This window comes from Plutella xylostella, chromosome 11 (assembly GCF_932276165.1).
Source record: "Plutella xylostella chromosome 11, ilPluXylo3.1, whole genome shotgun sequence".
NCBI lineage: Eukaryota > Metazoa > Arthropoda > Insecta > Lepidoptera > Plutellidae > Plutella > Plutella xylostella.
In genome coordinates this window covers 5,349,368-5,374,507 of record NC_063991.1, presented here as the reverse complement: position 1 = coordinate 5,374,507, position 25,140 = coordinate 5,349,368, and the positions used below count along the sequence as shown (strand labels likewise).

General features: G+C 40.1%; 3 protein-coding genes across 3 annotated transcripts; 1 reads left to right on the top strand and 2 right to left on the bottom strand.

Annotated features, from left to right (window-relative positions):
* Nucleotides 1-164: 164 nt before the first annotated feature.
* Nucleotides 165-14,910, bottom strand: LOC105380378 (titin). The gene is made up of 16 exons (XM_048624323.1): nucleotides 14,782-14,910; nucleotides 10,954-14,047; nucleotides 9,906-10,685; nucleotides 9,585-9,708; nucleotides 9,311-9,401; nucleotides 8,722-8,929; nucleotides 7,466-7,531; nucleotides 6,489-6,654; nucleotides 6,036-6,242; nucleotides 5,319-5,449; nucleotides 4,857-4,929; nucleotides 4,346-4,581; nucleotides 3,461-3,690; nucleotides 3,026-3,064; nucleotides 593-743; nucleotides 165-247 (listed from the first exon to the last, which is right to left on the bottom strand). Exons 1-16 carry the CDS (start codon nucleotides 14,808-14,810, stop codon nucleotides 182-184), a joined length of 5,691 nt encoding a protein of 1,896 aa, XP_048480280.1. The 5' UTR covers nucleotides 14,811-14,910; the 3' UTR covers nucleotides 165-181.
* Nucleotides 14,911-15,536: 626 nt separating this feature from the next.
* Nucleotides 15,537-18,656, bottom strand: LOC125489217 (PDZ and LIM domain protein 7-like). Its single transcript, XM_048624322.1, has 4 exons — nucleotides 18,475-18,656; nucleotides 16,295-16,475; nucleotides 16,098-16,161; nucleotides 15,537-15,672 (listed from the first exon to the last, which is right to left on the bottom strand). Exons 1-4 carry the CDS (start codon nucleotides 18,571-18,573, stop codon nucleotides 15,537-15,539), a joined length of 480 nt encoding a protein of 159 aa, XP_048480279.1. The 5' UTR covers nucleotides 18,574-18,656.
* A 2,235-nt stretch (nucleotides 18,657-20,891) lies between these two features.
* Nucleotides 20,892-24,863, top strand: LOC105384606. The gene is made up of 6 exons (XM_011554873.3): nucleotides 20,892-21,087; nucleotides 21,837-21,931; nucleotides 22,462-22,561; nucleotides 23,054-23,270; nucleotides 24,064-24,196; nucleotides 24,625-24,863. The coding sequence occupies exons 1-6, from the start codon at nucleotides 20,955-20,957 to the stop codon at nucleotides 24,718-24,720; spliced, it is 774 nt and encodes a 257-aa protein (XP_011553175.3). The 5' UTR covers nucleotides 20,892-20,954; the 3' UTR covers nucleotides 24,721-24,863.
* The last annotated feature ends 277 nt before the right edge of the window (nucleotides 24,864-25,140 follow it).

The window sequence follows — 25,140 nt, the reverse complement described above, 5'->3', positions numbered from 1 at the left end:
TTGTAGAAAAATATTTCATAAATTAAACAAAAATATTAACTTACGATTAACATTATTTATTTAAAAATCCATAACAAATTATTCACTCGGTAGATAAAAGTGTCAAATAGGAAATTAATTATCATAATGGGAGTTTACAAAATATTAATAAATATATTTATAATGTTTTAATATATTATATTCAAGGCTGCAGTTGCTGGTCCATACATGTAGACTTGGGGTGGCACGGAGTCATGGAACGACACTTCTGAAATTATAACAATATTTAGGTATGAATATTACGACAGAAACGTGGACACTAACGTTTGGACTGCTGGCGTTACCTTACCACCATCAAACATTAGCAATTCATAAGCAACGTCGCTCGCTTGTCAAATTTGACTTAACTAGAATGGATCCGACAGCTGTTTGACAGACGAGCGACGCTAGTTATGGATTGCTAATGTTGCTTATGTGTCGTTGGCGGTAGGTAACTGCGTTTTTTTTAGCGATCCATCTGTTTACTAGGTTAGGTTAGGTTAGGTAGCTACTGGGGCAATTGCTGCCTTTCTTTGGGACAGGCCTATCTCCAGGTAGACTCTTAACTTCTCACCTCCCTATAATCACACTCTGCGACCACAGGAGTCAACATGTCCACTCTCTTCCCCGCCCCGACGTCCATGTTGTGAACCATCTTGTAGACGTCAGACTCCTTCAGGTGTTCCAGCGAGACTGGCGGCTTCTCGTACTTCATGAAGTTTATCCTGAGAATGCGGGTTAGGTGAGTTGTTGAAGAAATACAAACCCGAAATAGAAATACTCTAGCTGACTAACTTAGTTATACTACTACCACTAATACTATACAGTATTAGTTAACTAAAACATACCTAATAAATTTATTTAGCGCCATCTTGTAGGAGCTTCCGGAAGCTTTCTAAGGGTGCTTACATAGAGAGACTGGGTTCCCTATATCTACCCGTACCGGTAACCTGCTGTTTATTTTTCTGCGAGTGCCCTAGAGCATACCTAATCAAGTTACCGGTACGGGTACAGGGATACAGGGATACAGGGATACAGGGAACCCGATTCTTTATGTAAGCACCCTAAGAATATAAAAGTTTTTTTTTGTTCCCACAGTAATTATCATAAAAATTTATATTACGTAGTTAGGTAATATTTTATCATGATTTTGTTTGAATGTCTTATTATTAAAATATTGATAATACTCTTACGATCTACGTATGAAGGTAGGTAGGTACTATACCTGGATTCTAATTCTTATAGCTTTATAAGGATAAAAAGGCAGGTATAAAATTCATGCTCACACATTATTTAACATACTCCGGTTAGGTAGGTATCTACTTACCAAATTAACTTAGTTGTTATCCTTTGCATAAAAACTTCATATTTACAGGTAGTATGGTAAAAATTTACAGATACTTATTCAAGAACACAACACACTTACAGCAATGAGTAGTTCTAACTTCAACAAAAACTTCTCTCGCAACGTGTGGAAATCCACTAAGTGACAGTTCGACTCTCTGAAATTGTAGTAATAAATCGATAAAACTAGTAGGTACTAAAATTACTCACTAGATGGCGCTATTAGTACATTTATTACTTTAATCGAAAGCGCCATCTAGTCGTCAAACTTGTAAACTTTGAATTGATATTTTGTAATAGTTAGATACGTACCTATAGATTCTATGAGGGGTTTGTTAAAAAAAAAAAAAGTTCCTTTTTGGAGAAATAGATGGCGTTGTCTGGGGTTGTACCAACTTTCAAACCCTCAGAACACACTCAGATCACAATATGTTATTCTGTGAGGCTAACGAAATGTGAAAGTGACGTAGGTAGGTAGAATAGGCTATGTCTGAAAAAATTTAACAACGCTCATAATTTTTCTGATGATAGGAATAACCCTCCGTATCATCCTAAAAAAATCTCAGATTTTTCCTATGCGTCAGTAATTTTATAAAAATAAAAACATTTCAAGTTTCACAAAACGGGGATATGATGGCACTTCAGGACTTTTTCCATCGTCTCTACAGGCATTAAAAAAAATATGACAGGTTTTGATGTGACGTTGTAGGTCTATGGATAGACGTGTGACCAAAGAGTATGTAAAAGCCAATGACTCCTGTCAATTTTTTCTTTTTTATTGCCCATATATTTTTATAGAGACGATGGAAAAAGTCCTGAAGTGCCATCATATCCCCGTTTTGTGAAACTTGAAATGTTTTTATTTTTATAAAATTACTGACGCATAGGAAAAATCTGAGATTTTTTTAGAATGATACGGAGGGTTATTCCTATCATTAGAAAAATTATGAGCGTTGTTCAATTTTTTCAGACATAGCCTATTGTAGTATTATTTTCTCTATGATGTCGATGTCACTGTTGCTTCAGCGTTCAGTGCGATTGTGCGTACAGCCGTTCTTTTCAAGTTTTCTCAGTTTCCTTGTGTTTCTCCTGTATAAATTGAGTTGTAGTTGAGCTATCTGCTCCTCCTCCCTCCCGCCACATGCAGTCTGAGCCTCGGAAGGATGGCTCGCGCTACCACCCGACATTTAATCACAACTAGTGAGTTCTTATTCTGAGTTTAGTACTCTTTGCTCTCTATGTAATTTTTGACAGTTGGTACACTGCGTTTTCACGCCATCTATCGGCTTACCCAAAAGCTCAACTGACAGCTGTCAAGGAAAACGGCTCATTGTAAGAGTATTTAGGGTTCCCCCAAGGCCATATTTCGTTCCAGACCTCGATCTGCCACCACGGGACGCAAACATGCAAAAAATACAGAAAAACAACACATAAACACACGACTAAAAACTAATTAATAAAAGGGTTGCAACAGGTCTATTCTATAGTAAAAAAATTCTCATGTTTTACAAATCGCTACTAGATGGCGCGCATATCTAAAGTAGGTTAACTGAAAGCTGGGGATGGTATCGCAATAAAAAAATTAAAACAGGAGATTTTTTGATACATGGGAAGTTAAATCATGCACGAATGATGCTTAGAAATGTATGAAAAGATGTCAAACCTCGGATCGAATGGCAGTTTCTCACTTTCAAATGGACACCTATAATGAAATAGATTAGAAAGTGATTAGTGAAGTTTGAAGTTAGGCAAATGTCTGTTGTATGTTTAAATTTGATTTTACTGGATGTTTTTAAAACCATTACGATGGCTGAGTTGAACATGTTAATGTTTGAACTCTGAACTCTGTCAAGATAATAATGTCTGGTGAATTTATCCCATTAAATGTATTGTGTGTGAAAGACCAAATGTAGGCAGTTAACCTGTCCTAAATCATGTTTCAAAACCATCTAAAATCTATTAAAAAACCTAATCAAGAACCTAAAAAAGAAACTGTTCTAAAACACAAAAGAAAATCAAAGACAAAAAAAACAACTGACGTTTGTTAGCCGTTCAAAAACGCGGCAAAACCAAACGTCAACCGTTTAAAAATAAATACCCTTTCGTAGTCCCCTGGATGATTTCGACCTGAGCGGCCAGTGTCTCCGCGAACAGCTGTTCGTTGAAGGCGTCCTTAGGCTTCCTCCACTTGCGACCTCCTGGCAGGACTAGCGGCCTCTCTTGGGGCGTCAGGGGGCCGAAGACTGGCTTGGGCTTGCCGACGCGTGGCGTGGGATGCGCCTTCACTTGCCGCGACTCGTGGTCCAACTGCTGTTGTTCCATGAGCTCCTGGTATTTTTGGATGATGAAATGTTGATGGGTTATCGTAGATGGCACTTGTTTTTTGGTTAATGGCAGTTTAGCTGTTAGGTTATTTTATGGGTATCATAGATAAAATATTAGAATGAAGAGTCTACATACATTTTTGTGTATTTTACATTGTGTGGCGTAAAGTTTTCTTTCGAAAAAATTATGACGATAATATTTTAATATGGCGTTAGTGTATATTAAAACTTATACAGGAAGACGCCAATAGATGGCACTGTGTGCTTTTTTTCAGAAATGCCAATGTTGAAAGTATTGTGATATTATATCTATGATACTTTATTTATTGATTTTTTATATTATTGTATTAACATATGCCTGAGGCAGGATGTAGGATAGAAAGAAAGGTAGAACGTTAAATACAAATTTATTATGTTTGTTATTTTTAATAATTGGGTAATAAGTAGGGTAAGAAGAGTTTTGAAAGTTATAAATAGGTTGAAGTAAGTAAGAGAGAAGGTTAACAAAAAAATCAGACCAATAGCAGTTAAGCTACTCTCTGATTGGCCTATTCCACTGAAGGCCCATTGGTCAGTACCCAAAATTAGTCGACGATGATTGGTTGATGTCTACATTATGATTGACGTAATTGCGGCATTGTGCATGGGTAGATAGATACCTTAATGAATTCTCTAGCTACCTTCTTTTGTTTCTCGATTCTTCTCATCTCTTCCAGCATTTCGTCTTCCTCCCTCCTCAGCTTTTCCACTTCTTCAGACGTCAGTTTGGATTTGACGTCTTGTTGGGCAGATTGCTCAGTTTGCCTAGTCTGCTGAGTTGTTTCTTCGTGTTGCTCTTGGGTTTGTTCGGTTACTTTGGTGCTGCTTTCTTCGATGATTTCAGTTTTCTCGGTGACTGTGGGTGAAGCGATGCGTTTCAGTTTTAAAGTTGAGGCAAGTATATTTTATTTATTGAATATCGAAATTAAAATTTATTTCTTAAATTGATTTTCGATTAAATAGGTAGATATAGATGTTCGTATCTATCTTGATAAAACATAGCTTATTAAACTACTCTATTTAAATTGGTTAGAGATTCAACAACACCTTTCTAAAAAAATTACATACACCGACGCAAATTCCAAATTAAATGCTCTGTTTTTTCATGTTACAAATCTATTTCACACTGACCTTTTTCGATTTTCTCAACAGTCTCCACAACTTCAACCGTCGATTCGGTCTTCACCTCAGTTTCTTTGGTCTCCTGGAAAAGTCATTCACGGACATTAGGTTAACGTAAAACCTTTCACCAGCTGTACAAGAAGGCCCTGATAGGGATAGCTGGAAACTCAGGGAAATAAATTAACCCGGCTAAGTTCACAATAGGTTATAAATCACATTAAAAAAGCTATATACTCGTAATTATACATTGGCTGAGGTAGCACAAAGCCGGGATTTGTGGACAGGGGGTGTGTAACAGGGGGAGCCCAGCAGTGGGACACTGTAGTGGATACATTAAGCCTTAATAAGGCTTGGCAATACAATTTTTTTCATTGCTTTTCGCCCGTAACTCAAGGTACTGGAGTACAAAATAAGGCGGGAACTATTTTCCCTTTGCCTAATAAAGAGTTAAAACAAAAAAAAAATGTGTACCTGGTGTGAGATCTGCATGAGCTGCCTGGTGACCAGGTCGAGCGACTGCTGCAACACAGCCGGCAGCTGCGCCAGCGCCGCCAGCTGCGCGCGCATCGCCGATAGCTGCTGCTCCAGCGGCGCCGCCGGGTCTGGGGGAGTGAACATCATCATCATCAGGACTCATCATGGAAGGGTTCTTAGGCCTAATCTAAGGGAATGACAGTGCTAGTTAGGAAATAGGAAACGAACAAAGCAATGAACATAATGGTCCTTCGAGCCGGATGATTAAAAAAAGACACTAAAGAAACTGGATAGTTGCACTGTGATTTTTTTTTACTTACGCGTAGTGAAATGTGGTGCATTTGCGGACCAAGGAATAGGGTGAATATTTAAATTAAATATGAAAATAATAACTACAACAATAACTACCTATATACATTATTTTGGTACAGGGAAGGCAACATAAGTCTGCAATCGCCTTATTTTTTTTCTTTTTGGTGTGAAAAATTATCGATTTGACCTAAGTTGGGTAGCAAAAATATTTCATATTCATAAAATTATCGAAGCTGCATACAACTAGAACTGTACCAGAAGTCTTCGACAGATGGCGTTTTGCAATAAAGGATAGTCAAATATACTCACATGCGCAATATCGTTGCAAATAATTATGTACGTTTAAATGTTTAGTCTTAAAGTATAATATCAATAACAAGGAAAACATAAAACCCAACTCACCAACCATACCCTGCACGCTATTCAGCAGCTGCTCCGCCAATTTATTCTGCTCCATGTCTTGAATGATCTCGGCTGTCTCTTCGACTACTCGCTCTATGTCAAGTTCCACTGGCTCGTCTACTGCCTCGTCCACTGGCGCCTCCGCTGGCTCTTCAGCAGTTGTCTCTGGTTCTGGCTCCTCGGTCTTCTCGGGTGGTAGTGGGATACCTTGAAAATGGTTAGAAATTTGTAAAGTTTAATTTAGTTTTTTTTTATATAAGTTATCATTGGTTGATAACAACATTAATTATTGCATTCGCTGGAAGATCATTCACTCAAAAGATAGGAGGAGCCAGCGAAAAGTTGGCAGATGACCACATCTATGTGCCATATCAAAACACCATTCTCACTTCACTACAACTATGCAAAACCTAGAAATTCGCCCCCAACCAAAAAAATACACAAAAAACCAACCAGTCTCCTCCAAATCAGGCACCTCGCTCTCCGGCAGCGGATCTACTGCCTCCAGGAACTCTGGTCGCTCCTCCGGGATCAGTATCGGGTCTTCAGGCTCCACCGGCGGTGGCGGCGGCTCGTTGGCGGCTCGTTCCTCCCACGGTAGAGGACCCGTCTCGAAGCTCTGCGGAGAGGGGGGTGGTGGTGATGGTTGAGATGGCTTGACGGGGTTAGTTGAGGGTGAGGATGGTGTGGCAGTTGGGTTATTATTCTGAGGATGGGGGTCGTCTTTTTGTCTATTTTTTTATATTTTTAAGTAGCCATATTTGTGTCCCACTGCTGGGCAAATTGTTATTGTTATTTATTATTGTTATTGTTATTCTCTTTGTTGCACAAATAAGTGTACAAAAGGCGGACCTAACAGTCAACCTATGTACAGGATAACATGAAAAATATTTACATACTAAGTTAAAAGAAAATGTTAGATTGAATCGCAATAAGCATGTAAAATAATATAAGAGTTATGAGCTACCAATTATTTCGGTTTATGGATATAATAAGCATCAAACTCCTTCTGAGATATATCTCTATGGTCCACAGTGGACTATTGCATTGTGTTATGGTGGTCGATGATGATCACAACTTCTTCGGTGTTCACTTACTTTTTAGTAGAATGGTTGAAATCTGAAGATATGAGAGCATGTTCGATAATGGCAGATGTTTACAAGTAGTTAGTCTCGAAAATAATAAACACACATGCTAAACTATCTAAAAGCTAGGAATCAAAACAAGAAGATTACAAAAGAATATTTTATTTTACATTTTTACAACTTATATTGTAACGTGCTCAAAATCCACTACTGTTTCTTACAATTTATGCTTAAATTAAAGTAACACACTATAATTGATTACATAATAGTTAATCTAATTTAATATATTACAAAGATAAAACAAGTTACTTAATTGTTATACTATTTAGGTTCATTTTCATTTACCTCGGGCTTGTAGTCGGGCGCAACTTTTGGCTTCGGTTGTTTCACAATTTTAACTTTGTATTCTTCCTATAAAACAAAAAAAAAAACATATTAAAAAAAAACTATTGACTGTTTATTTTAAAAATAGATTTAAGAAAGATAATGTTTTTTAATAAAGTATGTCTGTACCGTTTGAAAAACTCGAGAATACTGAGAACAATTTTCGATTGGACATCCAAAATTGTGCCAATAAATGTCAATACGGAACAATCAATGTCAGCATCCAAGAACCTTGCATTCCGAATATATGCTCTAACACCAATTCAATACGACTCACAATCGACCATCAAATAACAACAGGAGTTTTTTTTAATTGGCGATCGGAAATCGACAAGTCCAAAAGATTGTGCCAAGAATTAATCTTAAACAAATATTACCTTGTTTGTTTATTGAATAGGAGCCAAGGTCAATTCGAAAAGTATTAAAAGAACTATTGCCGTTACAATATCTATGGTCACTAGGGATACTATGATAGCCGTGTGCAGTATCAAATGCATTATTAGCATGAATATGTGGGTATTATTACTGTTATAGCGACCGGACAACTGGCAGACTACAAAATATAATTTATGCTTTTGTCTTTTTCCTGTCCCTTTTATTTTTAAGTCTCGGTCATTTAAAAATGTCGTAAAAATCCGATCCAATTATAGTTGGATACCTGTCAAAATACTAGTTGAAATAGTTTTTGTGGCTGTCTCAAGGTCACGCGCTGTATCACTCGGAAGTCACAGAGCTATATTAGTATGGTGATAATATTTTTTATAACGCGCTGGTAATACCACTAGATGGCGTTAGTATTACTATCTTTTTTACTACCGCCATCTATGAGTGACTTCTTTTTTTACGAGCTTTAAGAAAACCGAAATAAACTGTTATAAAGGCGAAAGTTTGTGAGTGAGCATATGAATGGAATGTTGGTACTCTTTCACGTAAAAAGTAGTGAACTCATATATAGATACTTACATCTGATACATAATTATGCAATAGGTAATTTATAAGGAAGCAAAGTTTTCGGGAAAAGTTACTCTAACACTATAGGCCAAAAATACGCGGCCAAAATTCTATAGCTAATTAATTTTAAGTTTTTTGTGTCATGAGTCATCATGTTAAAACAAATTGCAGGCTAATCATTCTGAACTTGCTCCGCTTGCTCGCGTATTTTCGGCCTATAAAGACACAATCTGTCTATGAGGTATATGATAGAAACTGAAACATACCCCTTCCGGGATGAACTGTGGCAGCCAGCCGTGGTACCCGAACTTGGCCGTGGGAGGCACCCGCTTTGGCTTCTGCAGGAACGTGGTCCACTTCCTCTCCTCCTGTTTCTTCTCCTCTTTGGTCTTTGTCAGCTCATCATTCAGCGCCTTCAGCACTTCAGAGTCCTTTAGCTTGTCTATGACCGGCTTTATCTTCTTGAAGTCCACACTGGAATCATTTTCGCCGGGCCGCGTCATGTGAGACGCTATTACTCGCTTCAGGCTAGCATTTTCAACCATTTTGCGGGAGCCATTTTGTTTTGAGTGTGGAAAGAAAGGTTTTGGTTAGTGTTTTGTTTTTGTGTCGTTGTGTGATGAGATGTGAACTGATGAATGGTGAAATTGATGCGTCTATGATGTCATGTGGTTCTGGAATGTACTTAGATGGTGATGTCATGGAATAGTGATTTGTGAATGATGTTTTGAATTGTAATGAGATGCGACTCGTGAAATGGTTAAAAATGCACACTGACCATGGACTCTATTATGAAGTAGCTAATAATATAAAATGAGACTTATAGTTTAAAGAACTTGAAATAATGATACTGACCCCATAACGTGGGCTTCTCGCAGCATTTCAGATTCACCAGATATAAGAACTGCAATATTCTCATCTGATAAACCAGGTTTTCCCAGTTCTTCTGCGAAAGGTTAATTGCTATTAAGATTATTAAATTGTAGATAACAGATATAATTCCAAAATATATGTACCCTACCAAAATATTTTCGTTTCACATTATAAAAGGAACGGGGCCAAAGTGACAGCCTTGTGGTACACCGTACAAAAGTCCCAATATGATGCATTAAGTACAAAATGAACTTACTGACAACCTCTTCATCCATTATATTCTCTTTCATGCCACTGATAATGCCCTGTGTGGTCCCTAAGGTTTCGCCTTCAAATGTGACGCTTCTAGGTCTGGCGATTTCAGGCTCCATCGCACCGTTCTGTAAATATCGTCAAAAGCCCTTTAAGAAACTATGGCTCTATATGCAAATAGTAGGGTTTATTGTGGAGGTAATTATGAAATGAACTGGTTAGGAATGATGGGGGCAGAAATTGGAGTTTGACGCTCCTCAGGTTATATCAATGGCTAGTAGTGGATGATCATCATCAATGTATCATTAAGTAAATGGATTATTACCTGCACATTAAGCTGGACAGGACGGAACCCTCCTGGAAGCTGCTGTTCAGAAGCAGCTTGCAGTTTTTGTTGCTGCTGTTGCATCAGCTCCTCCGGGTTAAACGGTACTGGTCGATATCCCGGCAACACTTCACTTGACTTGGTCTCAGTCACTGTTTCTTCCGCCTTCGTAAACTTACTCACTTTGAACAAACATTCCTTCGAAGATCCTGTTGATACATTTTCAACGACTTTTTCAGTAGATTGCTTTGTTATGTCTGTCAATGCTGTTGATTCATCTTGGATGCTCGAAGAGAATATTTCTGCTTTGTGATCAGTCGATTTGAAGTCTTGCTGCGTACTGTCCGTTGTCATATTTGCTGCGAAGGTGGATTTTAAACTGTCTTGTACCATTTTTTCCGTGACGTCGCTGGATATGTCTGATTGTTTTGTACCAGTGACAGTACTTAACTGAACTTCATTAGTGATAATACTTTCTTCTTTGTTTTCTTTCGCTAGTTCAGCTTTGAAGTCATCGAATATTGTTAGTTTAGCTTCTTTAACAAACCCAGTATAGGTCATTGGAGTTGCCTCAGTTTGGGCCACATTTACGGAGGATTCTTCTTTAAGTGCAGAAAACTCTTCTTTTAGTGCAGACGATTCTTCTTTAAGCGTGGAAGATACTTCTTGCTTTTTGGCTTCCATGATGACTTGTTCTTTATATTCTTCTATACTTTTAATGGTTTCATCAATGGCAGAAGCTAGAAGCGATGATTTTCTTTCGATTTCCAATATTTCTTCCTGTGGCGAGAAAAAAATAATTATCTATCTAGTAGGTAAGATTTCATAATATTACTTTCTCCACTTTTAACCACTTAAATGTATATTATTTAAAAATAGTTTCCTTTATGTATGTGTATGTATATGTTATCTCTCGACAAAGGATACTTACTTGCACTTAAATGTGTTGTTGCTGTTAACTGAATTAAAAGCATATAAATGGTATTTGATGGATTACAATTTTAATATGATCATGACTTGAAGACATGAAAATAACGACGACACATACCTCGGAAAGCTTCTCTTTCAGTTGTCCATTCTGAGGCGTAAACTCAGGGAGAGGCATACCCTCCAGAGGAGTTGGCAACGGAGGGTCATAGACAATCCTTTCTATTTTCGTGTCAATGTGTGGTACCAACTTTTTTTTTACAATATTCAGGTCTTCGTGGTCTATTTCCTTTTCAGGACTTGGACTGGATTCATCTAGCTCTGAAGGGAGGTTTTTGGGCATTGGACATTCTAGGCGGAACATGTATTCGTCAGTCAGAGGTGTGGGAGGGACTGTCATTGGGGTCGGGGTGCTAATAGTGCTGGGGAAGGAGTCCATGCTACCAGACATGTCTGATTTCAACGATAATCTTCGAAGCAATTGCTTTCTCAGTTCCGTAGTTTCTGTCGTTGATTGAGTGGTCATTGTCGTCTCTTGAATTTGCGATAAATCTTCCATTTTAGTGGATCGTGTCATGTGTGAGGTCTGCTGTATTTGTGGAGTCTGCTCTAGATTAGTCATGACTATGCTGCTTTCATCTACTAAGCTACTAGTAGTCTCTTCTAGTTCAGTAGTTTGTACTCTAGACGTCAAGGTCTGAGTTTGATCTTCTGATTCATATTGAGAGGATTCAACGGTAGAAGTTTTTTCAGCTATAGTTGTTTCTGGTGGTGGCTCTTCGACTATTGGTGGTGAAATTTCTTGTATAATTTTCACAGTAGCTTCTACATCTTCGTTTACTGGTATTATAACACAAGGTTTACGACTTAAAATTATTTGCTTTTCCACCTCCACAGGTGGTTCTATAATTGGTTCTCGAACTTTAAGCTGTTCAATCTTTTGACTTTCAACTTTGGTTTCACATACGGCCATTTCTTCTAACTCTTGTACAGCTTTTTCAATGCTTAATTCTTTGATTGCTTTATGAACTTCCTCTACCTTTGATTCCTCTTGAATAACTTCCTCTACGGTAGACTTTTCTTGAATAACTTCTTCTACAGTTGATTTCTGTTCAGTGCTTTCGTAAACTTGTTTTTCTGTTGCTACAGTTTCTTCCGCACTATGCTCAGAAGATGTTTCAGAAAATTGTTCATCCAATATGGTGTCCTTGTTAGTGTAAACGTGTGACTCTACTACAGCTACATACATTTGTCTGCCTTCTCTTGATTTGGAACGACTTCTACTGTCTCTAGATACCTTTAATTCTGATGTTTTGGATTCTGATTTTTCTGTAATACTGCGAATAATTTCCATGTTTTTTTTAGTTATTTCAGTGACTTCTTTGGAACTTTCGTAACTTTCGATTTTTGATTCTAAAGGTTCACTCTTTGTAACAACCTCTGCCTCAAATTGCGAAGAGACTTGTGGTAAAACCTCCTGTCTCTTTTCCTCTTCTACGATGTGTTCTTCTTCTATGCCTGATTTATGTTGAAACTCGGTTATCACAGCATCCATGTCATGAATCAGATCTTCAGGTTTCTTTTCGGTTAATTGAGCCATTTTTGAACCTGATTTTCTCTTATGCGTTATTTCTTCTCTTATATCGACTGTCACATTTTCTTGTACTTCTTCTGAATATTTTTCTTCTTTCATTTCTTTATGTACCTTTTTTTCGTCTCTCCTAACCTTTTCTTCTTTGTCAACCATCACTTCTTCGGAAACGGTCTTTTTTGACAAATCTTGTGAGGAACCTTCTATTTTTAGTACCGGTTCAGCCAAAATAAATCTTGACAGTGCAACCATAACGTCAGTTAGATGAATGAAGAATGTTTTAAGTAATAAATCATAGTGATAAGATGAGTGTACACTGCCTCTTATGTTAGGTATCGTTTGTAGTCCAATGGTATAAGCACGTTGCTCAGCTAATAATTTTGATGTAGAGTACTCTTTCTTACTATCAGATTTCACTTCACTTTTTTGTGACTTTTGGCCACTTGTAGTGGACGACTTGTTTTGTGAATTGGTGTCTTTACTTACTTCCCGTTTTGATTTCACATCAGACACTAAAACCTTTTTCGAAATATCTTTTCTTTCATCCACAGCCTTAACCGCTTCTTGTTCTTTATCGAAATTACTTGATAGTCGCTTGACAGTGCCAGATACTATGGTTTCTTCAACTTCTTTTTTGGCTGAAGATATTATACTATCGTCGTGCATAGCATTTCTTTCAAGAGTTATTGCAATTGTTTTTGCAGATACTTTAGATGCTTTTTCTTTTGTATTATCTTCATTAGTGCTTTTCAAGGATTCCACCACTTTTTTGGAATCTTCTTTCTTAATTTCTGATGATTTTACGTCTCCGGTGTGCAATTCAACTGCTATTTCGTTTTTAATTTCTTCAGCCACTGATACAGCTTTTGTTATACTCTCATCGACAATTAATGAAGCAGCTTGTTCTACTGTCTTGTGTTCTGTCGTTGAAGATTTCTGTTCAGTGATTTGTTCTTTGAAACTACACGATTTAACTTTCTGTTCTGCGATCTCTTTCTTGGTGAACATCGATGCCGAATGCTCTTCTACCGTCTCTTGCTTGGCAACAGAGAAAGACTGGTCCGACTTCCCGAAACCACTTAACGCCGACACAGCAGTCTCCTCCATTGTAGCTAAATCGATATCCTGCTTCATTTGTTTCATGAAATCGATTTCTTCGCGCGTCATAGTCTGATCTTTCATCTCTTCATCAACTTGTTTCACTGCTGCCTTCACCTTTTTACCCTTTTCATCTTTACCATAATTGGGATCGTACTGTTCAGATATCGGCAGCTTAAACTTAGTTTTAGGTAGAGCATCAGCATCTATATCACCGAGCAGATCGTTTAAATTTCCAAATTCGTCATGGTAGTTTGGATTAAGGATTATAGGTTCTTCTAGCGGTGGGACTTCAGGGATGGGTTCAGTGGAGAAGGGTCTGTAGGGTTTGGTAGACAGGAGGAAAGGGGAAGCAGTTTGAGACCTAGATTCGGGTTCAGTTGTGTCTCGGAGTTCGGCCAGGATGGGGGCGTTGAGGTCGGGGAGGGGGTATACCTCGGTGGGCTCAGATGCTGGGCCGAAATCGTCCGGGTCTATCGGCTCGAATATCGGCTCTCGGTCGTCGATGACCAGGTCGTAAGTCCCGCTGGAAGGAACAAAAATGTTGTTTAAATTTAAATTGAAGGATGATTGATTTAAAAGTAGGGGCCTGTATGAATCAAAGTCCAGTGGTTACTCGGATGCAATTGATTTTAAAATATTTTATTCGAAGGTAATAAAGGCATGGTTAGTTCAATTAAGCAAAACATAGATGGTATGAATAGCTATCAGTTTCGTTGCAGAGGTAGGTACAAATAGTATATTTTCAGTTTAAAAGGGCTAATTAAGATAATATCTAAGAGACTTTCTATACTAAGGAAAGTTTAAACACCGAACTGAAATATCTGCTGCTAGAGTAGAGTAGGTATCTACGTGGTATCTACTTTTAGACAGATTTAGATAAACCATTTGAGTTATATCGACCGTGAATCTATTGCTATCATCCTTTAAAACATCTACTTAAATATACACAGACAGATAGACTAAAAGATCCAGTAAAAAATTCAAAGTTCGATTATAAGCTTTCTAGAACTACGAGTAGCAGTAACTAAGGGTAAAAAAAAACATTCCAATCAGGACACACATTCACAGATGCAGGTCGATGAAAGCCACTGCACATTGGGGTAGGTCATCCTCAACAACAACATTTAACTTATCCAAAAGAATATTTACACTATTCGCATTAGCATAATATCTGGCTATCACTATCGCTAGAAGGGACACCTCACTGACGTTTTCTCCACTCATTTTCCACACAAATGAACACAAATCAACACTCACTCATCTCTATAGACCAAGTAAAATCGCATTTTGGCACCAAAATTTCAATTTTAAATCTATCTAGGCTCGTTTTCGTATAAAATTCAGATCGTAAATGGTATATCTTGTGTTGATACGCATCTCAGTGATGTTTGTCGATAACTTGGCACCAGCTGAAGGTGTTGAGATTGATTGGTCTGCCAATGCTACGATTGATTGTAATTACAAGATATATTTAACGTGTTAATGTCCTTTCTGATGAGATTTATTTTCGTTCTAGTTAATGATTCATGTGGTTGAAGATAAATTTTATTTTATATCAAGCTCTTGTATCGAATTGAATATAAACATTGTCACAATTAAGGTCTAAAGCCTGGGTCCAAAGAATGAACCTTGTGGAGGCACCTCCTTTTTGTTTTCAATAATTATCTTCAATTTTTTACATGATTGGAATTGAAACGACCGAATGGCGTAGTGGTTAGTGACCCTGACTACTGAGCCGATAGTCCCGGGTTCGATTCCCGGCTGGGGCAGATATTTGTTTAAACACAGATATTTGTTCTCAGGTCTTGGATGTGCCCGTAAAATGGCAATAGGCCCGCCCCCTATTACATTGGGACTAACATAACACTCTGCCTACCCCGCAAGGGAGTACAATAGTACAAGGCGTGAGTGCGTGTGTGTGTTTTTTTGGAATTGAAACAAATGCTATATGAGGGGGGGACCTACATCACATAAGTACTTACATGTGGAACTTCAATAAAATTAATAGGTAACTAAGTAACTACTGACACATCATGAAACCACAGCCTATATCTAACATTCCATTCCAAAATCGGGATCATATAATTATTCGCCAGCAGAACAAGAGCCTCTTGGATCTCCAATAGTGCCCAATACTGTAGGGATATTCTGGTAACAGACACGCATGGTATAAGGTTAATTTCAAGTTCAATCACTTAACACCATTTTAACGCCCAGCCCGACTCGATCGGTCGGATCAAACCCGGGCCTTCACCACAGCAGCCGAGTCATTAAACACTGCATCATTCATTCAACCTTTTTATCACTCCCTTGAAGCTATATAACTAGTTGCCTACTATGGTAATACTTATTTTAAGATTTTAAAGTAAATGCCTAAGCTGATAAGTATGAATTAACTTAATTTTGTCGCAATCACGGCTAGATCAAAATAATGTGATGAAAATAGTTAAATAAGGTTTAAAGCTGATCCCCTGGTTTAACATTAAGGCTACCTCTAAACTTAGGCGAAGCAGTGCTAGCTATCTATCTTTAACGACTTTAATAGATATGTCTCCACAACACCTCCAACCCACCTCCTGATCACCTCCACCAGCAGCTCAGCCCCGGTCTGCGAGATGGCGTGGTGCGTCCTGTCACCTGCTTGTGTATACAGGATGTTGCAAAAAGGGGATAATAAGCCGAAAGGGGATGAATTTCAAAACTCGTAGAACAAAAGTTGTACACGATGACTCAGGGAGGCTTTCGGCTTAGCATACCCTTTTTGCAACACCCTGTAGTTGTGTCTCCACAACCCACCTCCTCATCACCTCCACCAGCAGCTCAGCCTCGGTCTGCGAGATGGCGTGGTGCGCCGCGTCGTGCGTCATGGCGGCGGCGGGCGCTCCGCTGATGGACACCAGGCAGTCGCCGTCGCGGAGACCGGCGCGGGAGGCCGGGCTGGGGAGCTGGACCTGAGGAGAGGAATGGAAAAAGGTTAATGGTAAAATAACTACAACTTGGTTATATGCCATGATAATGTTCCATGGTAGATCTATACTAGGTTGAGGTAATAGGGTGCCTAATAAGTAGTTTATAAATACACAATCAAAAAAACACCACAACAAGCCCTCCCCTATTCTATTCTATTCTCTATGGGGTGTAAGTACCTGCACCTGAGTCTCTCGAGTGGAACCTTTGTGCATATCCCCAAGGTCTACACTAAACTGCCTTCCTCAGCTTGGACCATTTCCCACCACGCTGGTCCACTACGGGTTGGTTGGTTCATGTCTAGATGTACTAAATCTAGCTTTCCCAACGGTGTTTTTCTTCACCATAAGAGCGATGGTATGTACCAATAAAGGATTCATTGGTACATGTCAGCATCGGGTACATGACGACCGAATGGCGTAGTGGTTAGTGACCCTGACTACTGAGCCGAAGGTCCCGGGTTCGATTCCCGGCTGGGGCAGATATTTGTTTAAACACAGATATTTGTTCTCGGGTCTTGGATGTGCCCGTAAAATTGCAATAGGCCCGCCCCCTATTACATTGGGACTAACATAACACTCTGGCGAAAAGTGGGTGCAGCAATTCACCTCTGCCTACCCCGCAAGGGAGTACGTACAAGGCGTGAGTGTGTGTGTGTGTGTTTTATGTCAGCGTCGGGATTCGAACCCGCATCACGCATGGTAGCTTTAATAGTAGTATTGTTGGTTGGCTATACGAGTAGGTACACCTAGCTATAATTAGAGGCGGGTTATCATCATCATCAGCCCGTAATCATCCACTGCTGGACATAGGCCTCTCCCAAGGAGCGCCACAACACTCGGTCCTCGGCCTTCCTCATCCAGCAACTACCGAACACCTGTCTAAGGTCGTCGGTCTAGCGGGCCGGAGGGCGTCCCACGCTACGCTTACCTTTTTGTGAAAATCGTTTACTGGGCATAGTCATCGGTTTTTAGGCATATGTGGCCGGCTCAATGCCTACTTCAGCTTGCTGATTTTGGGGCGGGTAAACAACTAGCCATAACTCAGCCACAAACCCAAACATCTTCATAGACATCTTACCTAACTAATAATAATAATAACAAAGCACATATCAGCCACATGTCATCACTCTACGTAATGAGTCGTTCGACGTATTAAGGTCGCTGTGAGCCAATAGTCGATGATTGCCAATCGATGGCTATTCTCATCCCTGTCTGTCAAGTGTCAATGTCGCCGCTGTAACTATCTATCTAACCAATTCAGATAGTAGAGGTAGGTATCTAACAAATACTTACAGAATCCGTAACGACACGAATATAGTTCTTCTTCTTATCGTGTCCACGACAAACCAACAAAGTCGCTAAATAATACATGCCCAGAACTGAGTCACTGATACTGCACCGCTGATAGCGGTCATGAGCTCTTCCCGCGTACAGGTGTAGGGACACGCGGGGCATGAAGTGAGGTGCACCATAGTTTGTGGCGCTTCACACAAGCAGATCAGATTTTGTGCATCCGTGAATCCACGAATATAGTTAAATAAGTAGGTATGTAGTTATGTGTAGAGTAGGGCTTAGAAACATAGAACAACGCGAACTACCTATTTAACTAATATGACTAGGGTGTAAGTACCCCCCCTTTTTGGATTATTGATAAGATTTAAATACTTACCACAATCACTAATAGCCGTAATAGCTTCAGTTAGGCTTAAGCCATAGTGGTAGTGCGTCCGACCTTTGCCTATAAATTCTCGATTGAACACCGTAGCAAGCGTAGGCTGGGACGCCCTCCGGCCCGCTGGAATAATTACCTTAGCCAAGTAGCCGGTAGTAGTGGCTGGATAAGGAAAGCCGAGGATGAGAATAGAGTCAGTATGTCCATGCAGCAGTTGACAGACATTAATGATAGGTGACACATAGAACGGCAATGTCCAGTGGAACGTTTTCATAGCTCGCCAGTGTAAGAGTGTAGTGTCTCCGTTACCTTGACGACGGTGAGCGGCAGCTGGAACTCGCTGCCCCCCACGAGCCGGAACCCCCACGCCTCACCCGCGCCGCGCCGCAGACGGATGCCCAGCGACATCTAGCGGACAAAATATTGTTGATGTTGTAAGGTCATAATATTTTTTTGAGACAAACGCGCGTTTTAGGTTTTCGCACAATTTGGACTTTTGCTTTGCCATCAAGTATGAATGAGTCTCTCTCGGTACAAGCTTGCTTGTGTTGGGGTCCACCACCCCGCACTAGGCCAGCGTGGTGGACTAGGTCTAAAACCCTTGACCCGTGAGACCCGTGCCCCTGCAGTGGGGGTTGTGATGATGATGATGAATGAGTTTCCTCGAATGTCGAAAAAATTATCAAATGTACAACCTAAATGTATGACATCCTATAAATAAGAAGATTGCAATCTAGGTGCCCAAAAATTGCATTCACATATTTCACATCGCTTATTAGTAATCGCTTAACGTGGACTACAATAAATTACCTTGTAGACCTATTTAGTAAACGAATGATGAATCATCATCACCTTCAACTGCTGACAGACATCGAACCTGGCACCTCACAGTGTTTGAACATATTTATTCAGGTGTTCGGCACACTGTAGGCATTATCCTCTACAGTAGATCAGATATCTAAATAGTAACGCACTGTCGCTCAGTATTATTTTCAATATACAGGAGGTTGCAAAAAGGGTATACTAATACTAAGCCGAAACCAGCATGTGCAGCATGGTACATATATCTAAGCCCGAAACTGAAATCAGAATTTCAAAATACGCGTTAATATTAATTTTCCATAGAAACTTAGTTGGTCACGTGACTTTTTACTATGGAGAATGAATATTTGTTTTCGCGAATTTTGAAATTCTGATTCCGTAGTTTTGAAATTCTGTTTAGTGTACCCTTTTTGCAACATCCTGTATATAGGAACCTAAACGGTAGTTAACGGCAGACCGCCAAAATCCTATCCTCGATTATAACTTTACATCAACTTGGATACTTATATACCCTCCAGCGTACCTACATAAGATTATATGTAGAAGGGAAAGCTGAGGAGAGAGCGTTGCGACGCTTCTTGGGAGAGTCCTGTGTCTAGACGTGTACGGGCTGATGATGATGATGAAGAGAGTTTATAAATTTACCTAACAATTTATATTAGTAGGTTATACCAATAGGTATGTATTGTAAACACCTAGTTTGGTTCGCCCTCCGGCTAGATGGGGTGACGACTTGCGAAAGGTGGCTGGTAATGATTGGATGCGGAAAGCTAGGTAGGTATATTAGATCGCGTCCAGTGGCGTGCTTTGGGAGAGGCCCTCGTCCAGCAGTGAACTCCTATAGGCTTATGATGATGATGATGATTGTAAACATACCTCGATAGAAACAAATGGGAAAGGTCCACACTCACTCACAGTTAGTTCTGAACTAGAAAGAAAGTTGGCATCGGCCAGCGCTGACCGAATTTTGACTTTAATCTAGACCTACTTCTAGTCTAGACCCAGATTGTTGTGTAGTACTCTTGACTCTTAACTCAATGGGCCATCAGGCGCCAGTTAAATGCCTAAATTTAGATCGGGGCGGTAGGGTGTATTTATAACGATTTTAATAAAACCTAAAATAAATTCAAATCATTTATATTGTCTGACTATCGGTAAAGTCGTGTTTAAACCAAAATAAACACTACAAACTTACCTATATAAGGGGCCGTCCATTAATCACGTGAGGTCGTTTTTCTCATTTTTTGACCCCCCCCTCCCCCCTGGTGATATTTGGTGAGGTTTGGGACCAACCCCCCCTCCCCCCCCTTGGATCACGTGTATTTTTTTGGAAGTCTATGTAAAGGCAATTTTTGACTAGAAAAAAAATAGGTCATACTACAAATCGTTAAAATTTTTGCGCCGTCCAAAATATCGGTTCAGAAATACCTAATTTTTGTCAAAAAATTAATACACGTGATGTCTAACGAGAACCCCCCCTCCCCCCTCGTGATGTTACGTGAGGTTTTCAGTACCCCCTCCCCCCCCCCTTTGAGCCTCACGTGATTAATGGATGGCCCCTAAGTAGGTACTATTGGTAATTTTACGACATCCCTTTTGTCTGAAACTGAAAAACTTTTCTTCTACGAAAATAAAACAAGGTTTCAAAACATCGACTAAAAAACATCCATCAAAAGTCATGTAAAACCAGGTAAGTAGGTAAGTAAAACACATAGTTAATATCAACAACCAAACGCCGAAGTATCCCAATCCGAAGGGATGCCCAATACACGATTTATTGGACGTTGGATCCTACAAACCTACACCACCTCCTTCCATATAAGGATAAAAAAAACTGTAAGTGTAGGTACCTACTTATTACAAGTAATTAAAAAAAAATTGTTACCCAAATCCAGTTGGTCTCATTTACCAAACAACTGTTCTATTCCCTACACGATTCCTTCAGTGATGTTTATGTAATATTCACAATGCGTTTACTATCGCTCGTCTCTTTACTTATCTTGGTAGCGGCGGTGGTGGCAAGGAGCAAGGTTCAGAGGACTGCGGCGTTGACTGATCAGCTGGGGCAGGAGGTCATCGAGATACCTGGACCTATCAGAGGTACAATTATACATACATATGCACTCACGACTGTAATCCCCGAAGGGGTAGTCAGAGGTGGCTCACAAGCGAGCCACCCACTTTTCGCAGCACATTTGTACTCACGTGATAGGTTGCGAACCATATCGCCGTTTGGGAATAAGTACAATGCACTTAGGATACACATCTAAACTCTAGATATGCAGGTTTCCTCACGATGTTTTCCATCACCGTAAAATGATACCTAAGTATACATGAGTAATAGTCATCATCTTCTTCAGCCAATAGCAATCAAATGCTGGACGTAGGTCTCTCCCAAAGCACGCCACTGGATACGATTCCGCATCCAATCACTACCAGCTTCCTTTCGCAAGTCGACGCCCCATCTAGCCCGGGGGCGTCCCACACTAGGTTGGTCTCCAATTCCTTACTACTCTTACTAGGACTCCAAGTCGCGGTCTCCACTGTAGAACACGTTCATCATCATCATCATCATCATCAGTCCATTGCTGGACGCCTCACCAAGGAGCGGTACATAAGTATCAGTAGGTAGGTATGTTATGTCAGTAGGTGAATCTAATGGGTTGAGTCCCTAACCCTATACCTTTAGGTGGCTTCTAGGTTCCTATAGCATCAAACGAATAAGTATAGATTTCCGCAATCTTCGCAATTGTTAGCTACCTATTATTTTGCTATTATTAGCTTTCTTTGTAAGTAAGAGCGGATACTTTTTTCTTCCATAATCTCTCTCCACACCCTCGCATTCTCAGACCTCCCCCAAGGCGTGGACGAGGAGCCGGCTCCTGAGAATGACCTGGTGATGGGCGCGCAGACCATCGCTCCGAAGACCACCACGGATAGCCAGGTGAGACCTTTCTTGGGTATACCGTGTCGTGACGTATGTTAGAGATGTGTTGGTCACCGTGGTGAAAGGATTAATCCTTAATTATACTTAAGTATAAAGCCAAACATCCACTGCCGGTTAAACTTAAACTTAAAGTTAGTTCGCATAGTTGAGCCAGTTTTTCATAGGTACTTACATGTGCGATTGTGCGTCCACTGCAAACTATGCACTATGTATAAACTGGCTCAACTATGCGAACTAACTTAGTTTAGCCGGCAGTGGACGTTCGGCTTGAAGGTTGTCTCTTAAATTGTGGACCAACGAAAAGGGGGTGACTCAAGGGGTCAACCTGTAAACCTTTACTATGACTAGGAAATTCAAGAAAAAAAAATACTTACGTGACGTTTTACTAGTTGTGTTCTTTTTTAATGGATGCCCCCTGAGTCAAATATTTTTGGGCTTGTTATAAGTATATAACCTACTACTTTCGAATTGATATGTTTACCCAAAACCATTACCACTATTCAATGAGCACCTCTATACGTTTCCAGCTGGTGTATGCGATGAACCGCACGCGGCGCTACAGGCAGGGTGCTGACGATGAGGAGGCGCGGCTGCGGAAGGAGCTCGACGAGGTCTACAAGGATGACGGTTAGAGGAGATTAATGTATTGAACTACTTATAGTGTCAGGAGAGGGTTATGTCCAGAGAGCCGTCGTGAAAATGACGGCAAATTTGAATGGCGCGGTGCTGGAGTAGCTAGGTGGCGACTCTTTACAAATTCGGGTTTACTCGCCACTACACGAACTCGCACTGCGCATGCAGCAGTGGAGGTTTAAGACCTAGGACTTATGTCCCCAAGACTTTCGTTCCTCGATAGTAGATTTCTTATAAATTGTATCGAATAACGCACACGAAGGTCTAAAATTACCTACCGACCCCGTAATTGATAATTTAAAGAAATCTACATGTCATTACCCCGTTATAATTATAAGAGATCTAAGTAAGTACATAAATATCGATGTACTTACAAAATACAGCATCATCATCTCAGGCATAGGACGTCCACTGACAAACATATGCCTTCCTTAATGTTTTCCACCTTGTCGACTCAGTATTCAGGAGACCATTATAACATTCCAGATTACAAGAACGACCCCACAACTACAACCGACTCCACGACCGAACACCCCACCTCCACTTCCGAAGCACCCCCCACCACGCCCGGAGCCTCCGAGAGCACCACCGCCTGCGCCAACTGTACCAACTACGATGCAATCATGGACGAGATATACCAGCCAGATGAGGAGGAGAAAGCGATTCTGCGGGCTAATATCGGCCGCCAGAATAATGAGGATCTGTTAGTTACCTGCTTACTTTCCTTTCATAATTATATTAATACTAGCTTTAAAAAGTTTTCCCGTGGGAATTCCGGCATAAAAAGTAGCCTATGTTCTTTCTCAGGATCTAGAATTCTAGACCATATATATGTATATAGTGCCACAAACTTATCTGTTCCGGTGACAGCTTACATAAATGTCTAATATTTCTTCATTCTATAAGATTAAAAATCTTATAGAATGAAGAAATATTAGAGAGTTTGCTTGTATTGTTAATTTGCTCTTGCGGTGTTAATAAACCCATCTAATCTTTAACAATATACAATTCATTAGCAAGTAATGAGATATGGATCAATTTAGTTCGCTCTCACCGGAACAGATAAGTTTGTCGCACTGTACCAAATTTCATTCAAATCCGTCCAGTGGTTTTGTCGTGAAAGAGTAACAGACAGACAGACAGAGTTACTTTCGCATTTATAATATTAGTTAGGATTAGGATGTGGGAACATCACACACGGCCACCCGACCCCAAGCCAGAAAGAGCCTGTGTTATGGGTGTCGAACAGCTGATATATCTACACAAATAAATAGATAGATAAATACTAAATATAAATATCAACACCAAAGACCCGAGTACAAATATCTGCCGCAGCCGGGAATCGAACCCGGGACCTTCGGCATGGCAGTCAGGGTACTAGCCACTACGCCATTCAGTCGTCAATGCTTGATCACATGTTTTTGCGATGCGACGTCGCAACGCAGTTTTGTGTACAAGCCCATGGACCAACATTAACCCTCTCCCCGCGGTCCCAGGTTCCAGTTCCAGCCACGCAACGCCCAAGACCCCGCGGAGGTGGCGCGGTTCCGCACGGCCAAGGATGACGTCGCCTGCGACAAACGCCAGCGCGCCTCCGACCTGCCCGGCGGGGAGGGTGAAGGGTGGGAGGTGAGGGGACAGCCGTGACGTTTATTATCTTCATCATCAGCCTATAGCAGTCCACTGCTGGACGTAGGCCTCTCCCAAAGCACGCCACTGGATGAGATCTTTAGCTTTCCGCATCCAATCATAACCAGCCACCTTTCGCAAGTCGTCACCCCATCTAGCCGGAGGGCGTCCCACACTACGTTTGCCTATAATCATCCACTGCTGGACATAGATAGGCCTCTCCCAAGGAGCGACGCGTAAATCACGTTATCTGGATTTGCCACGACCCGTAATCTAAGTACTGCTGGACATAGGCCTATCCCACAAGGAGCGCCACAACACTCTTGCAGAGTTGCAGAAAAGAACTTAAAGTTGGAAGACTATTATATTTCGACGACTGTAATCCTCTTCCACTAGGCTATTTATTAAATTGGTGTTATACGTTTCAGACGACTGAACTACCAACAATGAAGAAGAATGCAAGTTCCATCTTCGTCAATATTTTCGTAATGATATCTGCTCTTTTATCTTTGATCCTGCGCTAGTTATAGCTATCCTTTATAGATCTATTGATAAACTATTAGGTAATTTATGTTGTGAGGGAAAATTCTTGTCTATAGGTTTTTGAAAAATATGTATTTTGGTAATAAAATAATTTCATAATATAAGAATTTTAAACTAATCATCATATTGTGTTTTTGTTTAAATCTTTTTTTGAGTCAGATGTAAAATTATTAATTACTTTACATGCAGTAAACATTTCTTTCCTTGTTTTAAATGTAAAATTTACATAATGCACAATATTTGAATTGATGATTATGCACCTACACTTACTTACACATACATAACAGAATGATGATTACCAAATGATTGCAGTTTTAATGCTAATTAAGTAAAATCTTATACCACTGCCCCCACCTTCATAGCTAGGTTTATAGATTAACTAATCTCTTTAATGTGGTGAT

Coding starts and splice junctions, on each gene's coding strand:
- LOC125489217 (XM_048624322.1), bottom strand. CDS start 18,573: ATGTCGCTGGGCATCCGTCTGCGGCGCGGCGCGGGTGAGGCGTGGGGG. Junction 16,476..18,474: donor TGCCGCTCACCGTCGTCAAG/GTAACGGAGACA, acceptor TCCTCTCCTCAG/GTCCAGCTCCCCAGCCCGGC. Junction 15,673..16,097: donor CTGGTGGAGGTGATCAGGAG/GTGGGTTGGAGG, acceptor GTCTGTTACCAG/AATATCCCTACAGTATTGGG.
- LOC105384606 (XM_011554873.3), top strand. CDS start 20,955: ATGCGTTTACTATCGCTCGTCTCTTTACTTATCTTGGTAGCGGCGGTG. Junction 22,562..23,053: donor CGAGGTCTACAAGGATGACG/GTTAGAGGAGAT, acceptor ATAACATTCCAG/ATTACAAGAACGACCCCACA. Junction 24,197..24,624: donor GGGAGGGTGAAGGGTGGGAG/GTGAGGGGACAG, acceptor TATACGTTTCAG/ACGACTGAACTACCAACAAT.
- LOC105380378 (XM_048624323.1), bottom strand. CDS start 14,810: ATGCGATTTTACTTGGTCTATAGAGATGA. Junction 4,930..5,318: donor TCATGCAGATCTCACACCAG/GTACACATTTTT, acceptor TGACTTTTCCAG/GAGACCAAAGAAACTGAGGT. Junction 248..592: donor CAGAGTGTGATTATAGGGAG/GTGAGAAGTTAA, acceptor TTATAATTTCAG/AAGTGTCGTTCCATGACTCC.